At 43.9% G+C, this 12,297-nt stretch overlaps 3 protein-coding genes across 4 annotated transcripts; 1 reads left to right on the top strand and 2 right to left on the bottom strand.

Moving 5' to 3' along the window:
• The first annotated feature begins 329 nt into the window (after nt 1-329).
• On the top strand, nt 330-5,959 carry orc3 (origin recognition complex, subunit 3). Of its 2 annotated transcripts, XM_067243782.1 has the most exons (20): nt 330-452; nt 613-667; nt 785-882; nt 1,064-1,208; nt 1,325-1,429; nt 1,571-1,725; nt 1,872-2,014; nt 2,323-2,482; nt 2,949-3,062; nt 3,212-3,345; nt 3,505-3,568; nt 3,688-3,804; nt 3,934-4,013; nt 4,277-4,410; nt 4,570-4,658; nt 4,814-4,911; nt 5,008-5,149; nt 5,391-5,507; nt 5,650-5,729; nt 5,829-5,959. In XM_067243782.1, exons 1-20 carry the CDS (start codon nt 429-431, stop codon nt 5,932-5,934), a joined length of 2,160 nt encoding a protein of 719 aa, XP_067099883.1. In that variant the 5' UTR covers nt 330-428; the 3' UTR covers nt 5,935-5,959. The 2 variants fall into 2 exon arrangements, 1 of the variants encoding a protein (XP_067099883.1); XR_010877431.1 differs by lacking the exon at nt 5,829-5,959 and having other exon boundaries at nt 5,356-5,507; nt 5,650-5,682.
• Nucleotides 5,960-6,631: 672 nt separating this feature from the next.
• Nucleotides 6,632-9,290, bottom strand: LOC136949489 (akirin-2-like). Its single transcript, XM_067243783.1, has 6 exons — nt 9,101-9,290; nt 8,483-8,684; nt 7,984-8,136; nt 7,613-7,762; nt 7,426-7,497; nt 6,632-7,263 (listed from the first exon to the last, which is right to left on the bottom strand). Exons 2-6 carry the CDS (start codon nt 8,655-8,657, stop codon nt 7,253-7,255), a joined length of 561 nt encoding a protein of 186 aa, XP_067099884.1. The 5' UTR covers nt 8,658-8,684; nt 9,101-9,290; the 3' UTR covers nt 6,632-7,252.
• Nucleotides 9,291-10,288: 998 nt separating this feature from the next.
• On the bottom strand, nt 10,289-11,725 carry LOC136949436 (cannabinoid receptor type 1A-like). The gene has a single exon (XM_067243724.1). The coding sequence runs from the start codon at nt 11,702-11,704 to the stop codon at nt 10,289-10,291; it is 1,416 nt and encodes a 471-aa protein (XP_067099825.1). The 5' UTR covers nt 11,705-11,725.
• Between the last annotated feature and the right edge of the window lie 572 nt (nt 11,726-12,297).

Raw genomic sequence — 12,297 nt, 5'->3', positions numbered from 1 at the left:
ACTGTTTGGCATTCAATTTGTGTTGTTTGCTGTTCAAGAAATTACACCATACTTGAGATGGTTCCTGAGCGCTAAACGTTCAGCAACTATATACGCAAGACTTTTGATGAGCTCACAAAGCAGCTTTGCGCTTTCGTTAACAAAATGTATAAAGCTAATGAAGTAATACATTGCATATAAACTATACCGTTGTTTGGTTGAAACCTTTTCGAGCCCTTAGGTGGTTAGTTTTGTAACAGTTCGATTAGGTGGCATTGAATGCACCCTGCAAGTGTTAGGGTTAGGCCACGTGACCCTAACTCTGGTTGCGTCAGTACGGCGGGAGAACACAGAGCATTCTCTGACACTGGTCTAGCAGGAAAGAATAAACTTCAGTTGTCTTTTCTAAGTAAACTATAGACTAATTTACACTCCAGTTTAGCCTAGAAATGGCAACTTCTTCATTGTCTAAGGTATTGTGAACATCTATACTTTTATGCTGTATTTAAAAAAAAATATCCAGACAGTATGCTGGGGTTTGACATGAGCACTACAAGCTAGCTGGTTAGCGAGTAGTTTTACGGTAGTTTATGTTGGTTGTTGCAACTTCACATCCTTATTCATTGCCCACAGGGTTGTTTTGTCTTCAAACCCAGTGACAAAAAGAAAAAGAAAACTTCCACTGTGGGTGAGTAGTCGCTTCTAACAATACCACGCTTCAAGTAATAACACAGTCTATATATTTCTCATCATATGTTGTCTATTTTGACAGCGTTTTCACAGTATTTGTTTGTTTTTATTACAGAGGATTATTTTACCATTGGCAGTGAAGACACAGCCAACATTAATGTCCGGTTCAGACTTTGTCAGAATCTCTGGGACAAGATTAAAACCGACACTGGGGTAACTATGAAACTCTCACCATCACACATGGGCTACACTACCATTGGCAGTTCTGTAGTCATGAAATGTATCTTGACTTATTAGAGAATTAAACAAGATGGTCCAGTCAAAGGTCGATGCTTTGGGATACTTAAATAAGAGTTATTTTCAAGCGGTGATGTGCCCCATCGTGCATTTGCAGGTTTTGCAAGATGAACTCAACAAGATGATACTGGACAGTCTGCTGAAGTTCATCAGAAAGTGCACTTCTACATTTCAACATAAATCTGATGACTGGGCTTCGCGTATGAGAGCCAGCGAGATTCCAACAGCAGCCCTCAGTCTAGGTATGATACCGAAGCATGATGTGCAAGAATTTCTTGAGATTTGGTTGCGTGGCGCAGTGGATGGAATACTGGATGATGAGCATCCTTTGTGTGTCTGTTTTTTTCTCTACTGCCAGGGGTGAACGTGCCCGATCATGACATGACCTTCCAGAGCCTCACCGAGCTGCTCCAGCTCTCTGTTACTCCCTATGTGGTCTCACTACAAGCCAAAGAGTGTGGAGGTTGGTATCTGGAACAAAAAAGGTCCACGTACTCTTGTAGCTTACATCAATTACTCATGCATTGTCAACAAGTGAATTGGTTTCCTGTTGACATAGCTCTGAATTCACTCTTTTTGGTTGTGGCCCCTCTTCTCCTTTCAGCACTGAAGCACCTGATGCAGAAAGTCCTAGAGAGGCTGATGGGTTCCTGTCTGTCAGTAGATGAGGATGAAGACACAGATCAGTGCAGTACCCAGACCAACCAGAAGAGGGTACACTGTTCCCTCAGCACTCTCTGTGACTGGTACAAGTCCAAGGTATGGTGGAGGCAACTGCCTGCAGAGTTCTGGATAGTGGCAACCAATGACTTGAGGATTCTGGGATGCTCATTGTAACATAAAGGTGTATCTGAACATTTATCTTTGTCCTTCTTGATTCTGATACTTATGTTTGTGTTGGACAGAAGTCCTCTGCTGGTACTCCAGGCAAAAAGCGCAGTTCTGCCAGTATAGAAGTGGATCAGCACCAACCCCCCATTGTAGTGATCTTCAAAGATCTGGAGGCTTTCGACCCCAGAGTGTTACAGGACTTCATCCTTATCTGCAGGTAACAAAGCACACACGCACGTCACACACCGTTTCTGAGAATATTGACTGAGGTATTGATTGATGTTCTCAGAAGTGCAAGAGTGAGCTTTGCTGATTGTTGTCTTGGTGTCGGTACGGGATCCTCTGTTTGAGTAACTTGCAGATTGAGGTTATGTGTTGTCATGTAAACACACACATGTATGTATATGTGTGTGTATATATATATATATACATACACTATTCTTACCTTCAGACTTCTGTACACAGTACAGAAAAAATAGAATCACTCACTAATCCTCCGTCTCCCGGGTAACTTTGTTTCAACAGCCGCTACGTTGAGCAACTCCCCCTGATGTTAATTTTTGGCATTGCTACGTCTCCCAGCACCATCCAGCACATGCTGCCCCACTCTGTGTCCTCCTTGCTCTGCATCGAGCTCTTCCAGTCCCTGTCCTGCACTCAGCACCTGGCCACAGTCATCGACAAGGTATGGGGAGGACACGCTCGGAAGGAGGGTAGGATATGAACCTATGCAGATGTGGATGGGGAGTCAGGTGACTGAGCGGTTAGAGAATCGGGTTAGTAATCAGAAGGTCGCTGGTTTGATTCCCGGCCGTGCCAAATGACGTTGTGTCCTTGGGCAAGGCACTTCACCCTACATGCCTCTGGGGAATGTCCCTGTACTTACTGTAAGTCGCTCTGGATAAGAGCGTCTGCTAAATGACTAAATGTAAATGGATGGATTGGGCTGATGGAGAAAGAGGATCAGTCTAGATCTTTTACACTTGTTTCCCGGTGGCGGTGATGCGAAATGAATGCATTGTTTGTGAATGCCTACGTTTGTTTGTACCTATTAGATGTGGGGATTGAGAACAAAGATGGTGTTATTTTCACATGGAGAACAAGACCTAGACTTGGTTAATGAATACACTATGATCCATCTACCTTTCCAGCTGATCCTGACGTCCCATTTCCCCTTCAAGCTCAGTGGTAAGGTGCTGCAGGTGCTGGTTAGCATCTTCCTCTATCACGACTTCTCAGTACGCAACTTCATCAAAGGCCTGCAGGTGAGGGGAGTGCTGAATGATGTTGGTTTGTGTGTCTGTGTGCAGGGGTGTGTGTGGGGGGGACCATGTCTGAGTGTGTTGTCGTGCATGCATATGTGTTTCCACATATTGTATCATGGGCGTTGACCTCCTCCTGCCCCTGTCCACAGCTGGCTCTGCTAGAGCACTTCCACTCCCAGCCCCTGAGTGTGCTGTGCTGCAAGAAGGAGGAGGCTGTCGGCCACGTCGCAGAGCTCAGCCAGCAGGATGTGGAGAGGGTCCGACAGCTCCCTTCCTTCAGGAGGTCAAATATATACATCCTCTTTTGTGGACGGGCAACAGAAAGTGAATTTGGTGTGATGTGAAAATAGCACAGACGTTTGACTTTTTGTACCGTCCCTCCAATCCACCTCTGTGTGTGTGTTCCCTCTCCCTCCTCCCCAACCGTGTGTGTATGTTCCAGGTATGTAGAGAAACAGGAACCCCAAGAGCAGGTGGAGCTGCTGACCAGTGACGAGCATGTCAAGGTACAGGCCCTTCCAAACAGGCTAGTCTCGCACCAGGACCCTCAAGCTCTACTGCTCTACTGAAAGCAGGGGATCAAAGACACCTTTGTCTTGTTGTTTTGTGTCTTGGAGCTGTTTAGGCGGCGTGCCAGACATGGATTAAAGACCTCCATAAATACCACAAGAACTATTATCCTATCCTGAGGTGTCTCCATATCCTCACCTCTTCTTTACCCAAGTACCCCCTGGGAAAACAGGTAAATAAGTGTGTGTATTGAAACATTTAATACATTTAAATAAGAATGTGTACTCGGGTGGGGTTAACTCAGGCTCCTCTGCACTGTATGGTCTTGTAATTGTCTAATCTGTCTGGTCTCCCTTTCCAGATAAGAGAGCTGCACATTTCCTGTCTGGAAAACGATGTGTGGGAGAACGAGGAGTACCAGTCAGCCATGCAGCTGCTCAGGTAATGCTTCACCAACTGTAGCTGTGTCAACATCTTAGTCTTTGGTAATCCCATGGAAATAGACAAGTTTAATTATCTAAAATAATCCCTACCCTGTCTCTTCAATAGTTTTGGTCACATGTAATATAGAATGTACAGTTTCAAGTAAGAATCTCCTAGTCTTGATAAGTGTGTGTGTACATATGCTGTATAATTATGTACAATTACAAGGACGCTCCTTAGCACCATCTCCTAGCTAATTGTGACCAGTGATTTCCCCCCAGGATGCTGGCTAAAGACGAGCTGGTAACTGCCCTGCAGAAGTGTGCTGAAATCCTGAAACCTGGCAAGACCAAGAAGACGAGAGCTGCCCTTGTGCAACTGGAGGAGCTTCTGGCTAAATTCAGCCTGCTAGACAGTAAGCTGAAATGATGGTGGTAGTGGGGATGATGATGATAGTGGTTGTGGTGATGATGGTGGTAATTGTAGTGGTGATGCTGATAGGGGTGGTAATTGACACATTCCCAGTGTCCTCCTTCCTTCCTTTGATATTGTCCATCACCCTGTGCTGTAAAAGAGGCTGCTGCTGATGTTACTGCTGGGGAGGAAATGAGTCCTCCGGGGAAAGGGCTCCCGATGAAAACAGACCTCTTCCAACTACAGAAGGTACCTACCTCTCTGCCAATGAGTGACATCATTTACTTCTCTGCCTAAAAGTGATATTATCTCCCTCTCTGTAAATGTGATATCGCTTCCTAAGAAACATTTGTGCGTCTGATTGATCATGGACATCAATTCTTCCTTATTGTCTTGTGTTCCAGTCACTGCTTGCAAAGAAGGACTCTCTCAGATCCAAGAAGCTGAGTCAGTTTGAGAATCTGCGAAACGAAGCACTAGTATTTATCGACAGTCTTGTGAGGTGAGAAAAGTCTTACAAGTATTTGCAGAGTTCCATCAATTTAAAATGCAAATGATAATAAAGTTGTTTTTTTTGTGTACCTGTGTATTTTCCCAGGATGCATCTGTCTCCGCCTGACAACCAAACTCTCTACGAGGTGTATTACTACAGCTCCTCAGCCATCCTGAGACGACATCTAAACGCCACGCCTCGCACTTCTATCCAGACTGCCCTGAGCAACCCCTACCACTACCTACAGGTAAGCACACTCAGCCTAGAGTACATGCCAAAGCTTCTTTTGAGGGTTTCGATTGGTTGTCAGTGCTTATCCATGGGCTTCTGTGAAGATCTTTGTGACAATGTTTGCATAAAAAGGACTATGAAAAAATAAGTTTGATTTTGATAGTTTCTACTTTACATCCTGGTGAAGGTCTGAGGAGATTTGATTATGTAGCAAACTTTAAGTGTGGATAACAGAGAGGTGAATGCTGCGTCATCAGAATAACAGTCTCCGAACAGAGGAAGGGACTGTGTCCAATGCTGCTCCTGACATCTGCATCGTGTACAAGCTCCACCTGGAGTGTGGCCGCCTGATCAACCTGTATGACTGGCTGGAGGTAAGGTGTACAGCACCCTGCTATTTCATGCCAACAGGCAGCAGTCCGACTGTGAGGATAATGTTTACTGTAGCCAGTGTATATACATGAGATTGATAACAATGACTAAGTCTTGTGGATTTATGTTGCTGTTTTTTTCCAGGCTTACTCCACTGTGGTCTCAGCAGCAGAGGGCAAGGATCCTGACTCGGCAGACTACGGCAAAGTTGATGAACTCAAGCAGTATCCTTTCACTACGGCTCTGGTTCTTAGCCCACGTAATAAAACATTTGAGAAAGTAAATGGTCAAAATTTGCCAGGATTTCTTTGACTCTCGTCCAGCGCTCGTTTCATCCAGGCAGTTTCGGAGCTGGAGTTTCTTGGCTTCATCAAGTCCACCAAGCAGAAGACAGACCACGTAGCCAGGCTGACGTGGGGAGGCTGCTAGCCTCTGGGTGTGCTGCAGTCAGACCTATTCACAAAACAATTATTGTTTTCCACCTCATCCCACTTTGCCTTTAGGACATCCAATTGCTTAAATGACTTGGTATGCACAAGTATTAGAGAATTGTACTGTCTGATAGGAATGCAATTTAGGCAACCTGGAATGTGTCCTTCATGTATTTTCTCCATATCTTGTTCTGGGCAGAAGAAGCTTGGTGATCAGTCTGACAGTTACACAATGTGACCACACAATATGATTACAGTACACCTCAGGGCATGTGGCTAGGTTTAATTAATTGCCTGAAAATCCAGTTGGGCAATTGTTTTCTAATGATTGCAATGAGGTGCTCTGTGTAACTAATGTTTGGTTTATGGGAAAAAAGTTGGGTTCACTCATTGCAAATGTACATAATCTGCTGTGCAACTGGGGCCCGTTTTACATCTTGAAGTGCATATTTTGAAAAGACTATTTGCAAAGGGTATGCTCTTTCAGATGTTGAAGGACATGGTAGGTAGTAATTTTTTTACCTGGGTGAAGCCTTGACATTTTTATCCTTGCCTCATCTGGTGTGTAAGGAAGCTGATGCCTCCACTAAATGAGTGGAAGTTAGTCTGAGTGGAGTGTTGGTACTGTGCCTACAGATAAACACACTTGTAACATCAGCCCTCAATTTCTCCTCATTACATCACAAAACACAAAACATGTTTTAAAACACTTTATTGTTTGGTTTTTCCACTAAGTACATAGGCTTTGAAGTAATACCAACAAAACAAAAAGTCTAAATAAATAAAACGTTTTGGTAGGGAGCACGAAAAAAAAAAAAAAAGAATAAATCCAATTCCAACTCCTCGTGTCCAATACAAACAATATGAACCATGGGCAAACTTTTTCCTCAATTATACTAACTTGTATCTCCCACTTTCATAGATTTAACCAGCAAACCTTACACAAAATGTCTACATTGCTTTATCATATATACATGTAACATTAAGAAATAAAACGAGGAATAACCATGTCTGGAATGCCAGGTGTCTTTATAAAAGTAAGAGTAGAGTAGATACTGGTGCAGCAGGAAAAACATAGGCCACTGGTTTAGAGAGAAAGGGTCCATTTACATTAGGAAGCACCTAAGTTGCTTACGACAGAGTGGTAACCACTGACAACGGCTTGTATAAACCTTTGCCCGAAGAAGAAATATGGCACAGTAAGAAAAGATTCATTTAACTAGCTAACTGAATCTCTTGCAGTGATGATTTCAGAGATTTCTTTCCACGATAGTTTGCAGCAAGAGAAAGTCGCCTGGCAAAGTCTTAAGTCTCCCTCAGGAAACATCTGGAAAAGAACAGATACATGGAGAAAACAGGTTCTGTTAAGTGTAGCTTTTCCAGATTATATATTTTTTTTTTCATCTGCTAAAACTTAGTTGATTCTTTCACAAGCAGCCACGGCAAGACAATGCCCCGGGTATTCAATTAAATAAGGTTAAAAACTCACAACTTGCAGGTTGCTCTCCAAATCTCCGCATCAACTGGTCGTGTGTAAACTTCACAAATGTGTCATACTGTTCTGTAAAACGGAAACGTGAGTAGAAAGATAACAGTGATGATGCTGCTAAAAACGTTTCCCCTGTTTAATACACAGTGTACAATTGTTATGCATCCATCCTCAAAGCTTCACACACCTGCTAGTTTTGTGGTCATGGTTTCTTCATATTCCTCCCTGACTTTGTCCTCTCGCTCCTTCAGTAGACGCTCACAGATCATCCCCACTTGTCTCAGGGTGAACAACGGCTGCTCTTTCCTCGATGGAGAAAGGCCTCCAATGGATGTGCCTACAAGTAAAAAAACAAAAAAACGGTTATTGAGACCAAGATTTAATTTAATTGCATATTCACGAATCTACTCCGTTCTAATATTGTTTATCTAGTCACGACATGTCACATCAATAAAACTTGCTATCTGACAAAAACATGTTTGCGTGACAATGTGTGTACACGCACAATAGTATTGATATCATCATTCCAGCAAATATTTACAGTTCACTCTAACCAACCTGGCATACTGGATCCTCCCATAATTGAGGTATGAGGTGGGGAGTCTGGGGATGAGGGGTAGTTGCAGCCTTCATTGTGTTGGTAACTTCCATCTAGATGCTTCCTCTTCTGAATGCGTTTGTACTCCTGCTTGATGTTGTTCAGGATTTGTTCTAGAACGGGGTGGGATACAAAAGAGGAAGAGGGGAAGAAGATAATGCTTTGTTAGATAACAGTTGATATTTCAGGAGAGGCCTTTCACAATTACCGTAATATTAGATAACTTTAAGCATGACTGCAGCACGGAATGAAGCCATATCTGGAATTCTATACGACAGTGTGCAAAACAACCCCACTCCCCTTTTGAGCTACAATCGTTTAAGGTCACTTCAATACATAAAATTATTTTAGCTTTTAAGGACTAGATTATAAACTTTTGAGGTGAGTCCAGTTATGCTAAACTGGTTAACATCTATGTTCATTTGTTGAGTAGTTAGCTTGCTAGCTATTGTACAGTACCTGCAGTAAGTCTGGACGACGACTCTCCAAATGGCGATGGTTCCATACGAAGATATTTTCTCGGAGATGATGACGATGATGGGGATACCGGGATACATCTTCGCCTTTTGGGGGACGTGGGACTCATCAATGGATCAAAATCCATAGTCCTCTTCAAGGTGGCTCCACACGCCATTCTTTTGGTTAGCTTGAGTAGCGTTTGCTAAATTAAGCAAGAACGGACAACAGCGTGACTCGAGGAAGCTGGCCAGCAAATCACTGCTAGCTGGGTACGAACTAGCAAGCTGGATAACGCGTAGCTAACCAACGGCGACGTTCGCTATTAGTACAGTACTACTAGCATGCTAGCTAGCAAACCTCATACCGCAAGGCACTACAAGGCTAGTGCTAGAGAGTTTAAAACTTGCCGTGCAATGGGTCGGCTAAACACTAAAAACAGAAAACAACTCTACTAACTAGCTACACATTTGTATTACACGTGTGTTTTGAGTGAGGATCGTGCAGGGCAAAAACATGTATCTTCGCAAAGCTAGCCTAGCGCTACTGACTTCTATTCCTGGCGTTAGCTGTAGCACAGTAGTAGCCTAGCAGAACCAAACGAAAACAGAATATACTCACCTTTCAGGGGTAAAGTTGTTGTATTTTCTAATCACGCCAACGCACGCCTATTGTTGAATTGCGTGTTCTAAAGCTTATCTGAAATTCTTGGCCGAATATACCAAGTTATGACAAGTTTTCAAAAAGATCTAGCTAGTAAGCTTAGCCGCAAGACTAGCTCTCTGAAGCTGCTGTCTGCTTCTTGTTTTTGATCCCCTTGAGCCGTAGTTTCTCGTTGATGACGTCAAATGTTTAACTATGCGCTCATTGTGGGCATGCGCCGATAGGGTGGTCTTTTGGGGATTTGGGAGTTATCCAAGATAAAAGAGCGCACTTAGTTAAAGTGATAAAATGGAAAAGAACGCTTTATTTCCCTTGCACTATGTTCTTAATGTCTCCCATCCATGACCGCGACTCTTTAAGTTACTCCTTTTCTGTCCGTGATTTTTTTTTACACAAGAGGGCAGTATATTTCAACATATCAGTGTTACTCGCACTTGTCTGAGAGACCTGTCCTTGATGTTCTTCAATCCTTCCACACATTTTTTTTACTTGGCATATGTACGTTTGTTGAAAATTGTTGTTGTTGTTGTTGCCTAAGTATGGCTGCCTCAGTGTCTGTCAATTTCAGTTTCTGCCTATGAAGGCCTACCTACTCTCCAGTTCAGTAACGATTAATCTTGGGCTTGGTTACAGTTTACCTAATTAAAATTAATTAACATACTGTCAGGTCTCACGAGGTAAACTAGTTATATTGCAATGCGTGAACATTCAACTGTGCGTCCTTCAGCAAAGAAACACTAAGAAAACGGTGTCATACTTCATAGCCTACTTTATCACTGAGAAATTGAAACCATCACAATTCTAAATTATGTTGTTCAGAGAAAACACTCACTTGGCAGTTGATGTACAGTCAAGTCCAACAACAGGTTCACACGTAATAAACTTCACAGTACAGTTCACAGTTTTTACAATATCTAACATATTTTAACATGAATATATTTACAATTAAGACAATTGACTAATTGAAACATTGTATTTCCACATGGACTGTTTCCTTCAATCTAAACGTACTCGATGAGTTACTAAATCTACAGTTAATTGTTTTGGCACGTCTCACAGTGCAGTGCTTTATTTTGGGGAAGCTGGAGGACAGATGTCTCCCCAGGGCAGGGCCCACAGTTCTACAGTGTTCACCTCACAACAAGGTCAGACCGCCTCAGCTGACGTCTCAGTGGAAACAGACAGATTCACTTTGGCTACTTTCACTGTAGTCTTTACACAGCCAGCTGTGGCCTTGCTGGCTAAGCCTCTCACACTCCTGCTTTGGCCATCCCCGGACTCTGCGCTGTTGTCCAGAGGATGGCCTGACCCCCGGCAGGTACCAAGGAAAGCCCTGCGCAGGTCCTTGCTCCTCAGAGCATAGATTACAGGGTTAACGGTGGAGTTCAGTAGACAGAGCATGCTACAAAAGGCGAAAACGGTCTTTATGAAGTCGTTCATCTTCCAAAACAGGTCATACACCATGATGGCCAGGACAGGGCCCCAGCAGATAATGAGGACCACAAGGATGAGCACCAGGGTCTTGGCCAGGCGGATGTCCATGCGAGCCTGCTCTGGTCTTACTGTCTGGACCTTGGTGCCGTCTGCAGTGTAGACCACCACACTCTTCTGAGAGCTGCGGCTGAGCATGCGCACGGCATGGTGGTGTGCCTTCCAAAGGATGTACATGTAGGCGTAGATTATGAAGACGACAAGTGCGCTTGCCCCCCCAATCCAGAACATCAGGTACTTTTTATCTATGAGAGGGAATATGTCTGAGCACACCGAGTTCAGGCGCTTGCAGTTCCAGCCCAGCAGAGGGAGCATCGCAATAATGATGGAGAGGGCCCACATCACACAGAAGGCGATGATGGCCTTGGTCTTGGTGACTATGCGCTTGTAGGCCATCGGCCTGTGGATAGAGATGTAGCGGTCTATAGCGGTGAGGAACAGGCTGCCTACAGAGGCTGTGAATGAGGCAATGACCCCACCCAGCTTAACCAAGAAAACATTGGTGCTGTCTTTCCTGTGGAGCACATGGAAGTCCAGGAAGCTGTAGACGAAGATGACGCTGCCCAGCAGGTCGGCCACAGCCAGGCTACCTATGAAGTGGTATGAAGGCCGGCAGCGCAGAGACCGGGAGTGCAGGATCACACACAAGACCATCAGGTTCTCCAGCACCGTGAAGGTCCCCAGGGTGAGTGCCAGGATGGCAACCACTAGCTGCTGGTTGGGGGTCAAGATCATGAAGCACTCCATGTCCATAGAGTCCTCCCCACACTGGACCACGCCACTGCCTTCTACCCCCACGGAAGTCCCGTTGCCCAGTAAGTCAGAGACATTGGTTGGAAAAATAGAAAGGAAGCCATGGAAGATAAGGTCCTCGTCTCCAGGTCCTAGTACGGGGAGGGAGTTGCCGCCGAGAGAGGCAGACTGAGGCTTCTGTAAAGATAATTTTGTTTTGGCTACATTATAGTCAATGGAGGGGTCATCATAGCTGACATCATTGGAACCCAGGTACTGGAGTCCTGTTGTGAGGGTTCTGAAGGTGGTATCGGCAATTCCGTCCAGAGCAGACTTCATGGCTGCTCAGCTGCTGATGTAAATGATATGGTGTATAACTATGAGTTGTGAAATAAAGAAGAAAAAAACATAATAACGTGAACCAGAATTAAACATATTTTTAACTTTCAAAACTTCTACAGTTAGTATATCATAAAACTAAAACTTAACAAAGGCTGTATAAGTGTATGGTCAACTCATCATGTGGGGAGAGAAGTTAATTGGGGTTATGACTGGAATCCCCATATTAACCAGCTGACTACAGCAGATGTAACTCAGACGTGGGAAAGTGAACAGTCGATGACAATGATTGAGACCCATATCTGACCTTCTGTCCTGCTTGAGGGAGAATATGTAGGGCAAACAAGCTTTGCTATTAATTAATGAGGGTTGATTAATTAATAATGCACCCATGTTTCAAAGCAACAATCAAATTTAAACACAGCTCTAGGGAGACCATGTCTATGATTTCTGAAATTCTTCCAGAGCTCTACATGTTGTTCTTTAAATGTTATGGTGTTTGTGGATAAAATGTCCACAATGTTATGCGTGTGTGATGCATGTCCTTGAAAATAAAATGCTTGATGAAAAACAGTTATCACTCTGAGCAATAG

The sequence above is a fragment of the Osmerus mordax genome, chromosome 9 (genome assembly GCF_038355195.1).
Source record: "Osmerus mordax isolate fOsmMor3 chromosome 9, fOsmMor3.pri, whole genome shotgun sequence".
NCBI lineage: Eukaryota > Metazoa > Chordata > Actinopteri > Osmeriformes > Osmeridae > Osmerus > Osmerus mordax.
Note: the sequence above shows the minus strand (reverse complement) of the source record. Positions and strands in the feature narration are given on the sequence as shown.

What these genes read in the sequence shown, in the direction of transcription:
- orc3 (XM_067243782.1), top strand. Translation starts at nt 429, where the DNA reads ATGGCAACTTCTTCATTGTCTAAG. An exon ending in CAACTTCTTCATTGTCTAAG is followed by an intron (nt 453 to 612) that starts GTATTGTGAACA and finishes CATTGCCCACAG; the next exon opens with GGTTGTTTTGTCTTCAAACC. An exon ending in AAAGAAAACTTCCACTGTGG is followed by an intron (nt 668 to 784) that starts GTGAGTAGTCGC and finishes TTTTTATTACAG; the next exon opens with AGGATTATTTTACCATTGGC.
- LOC136949489 (XM_067243783.1), bottom strand. Translation starts at nt 8,657, where the DNA reads ATGGCGTGTGGAGCCACCTTGAAGAGGACTATGGATTTTGATCCATTG. An exon ending in GTCGTCCAGACTTACTGCAG is followed by an intron (nt 8,137 to 8,482) that starts GTACTGTACAAT and finishes ACCCCGTTCTAG; the next exon opens with AACAAATCCTGAACAACATC. An exon ending in GGGAGGATCCAGTATGCCAG is followed by an intron (nt 7,763 to 7,983) that starts GTTGGTTAGAGT and finishes TTTTACTTGTAG; the next exon opens with GCACATCCATTGGAGGCCTT.
- LOC136949436 (XM_067243724.1), bottom strand. Translation starts at nt 11,704, where the DNA reads ATGAAGTCTGCTCTGGACGGAATTGCCGATACCACCTTCAGAACCCTC.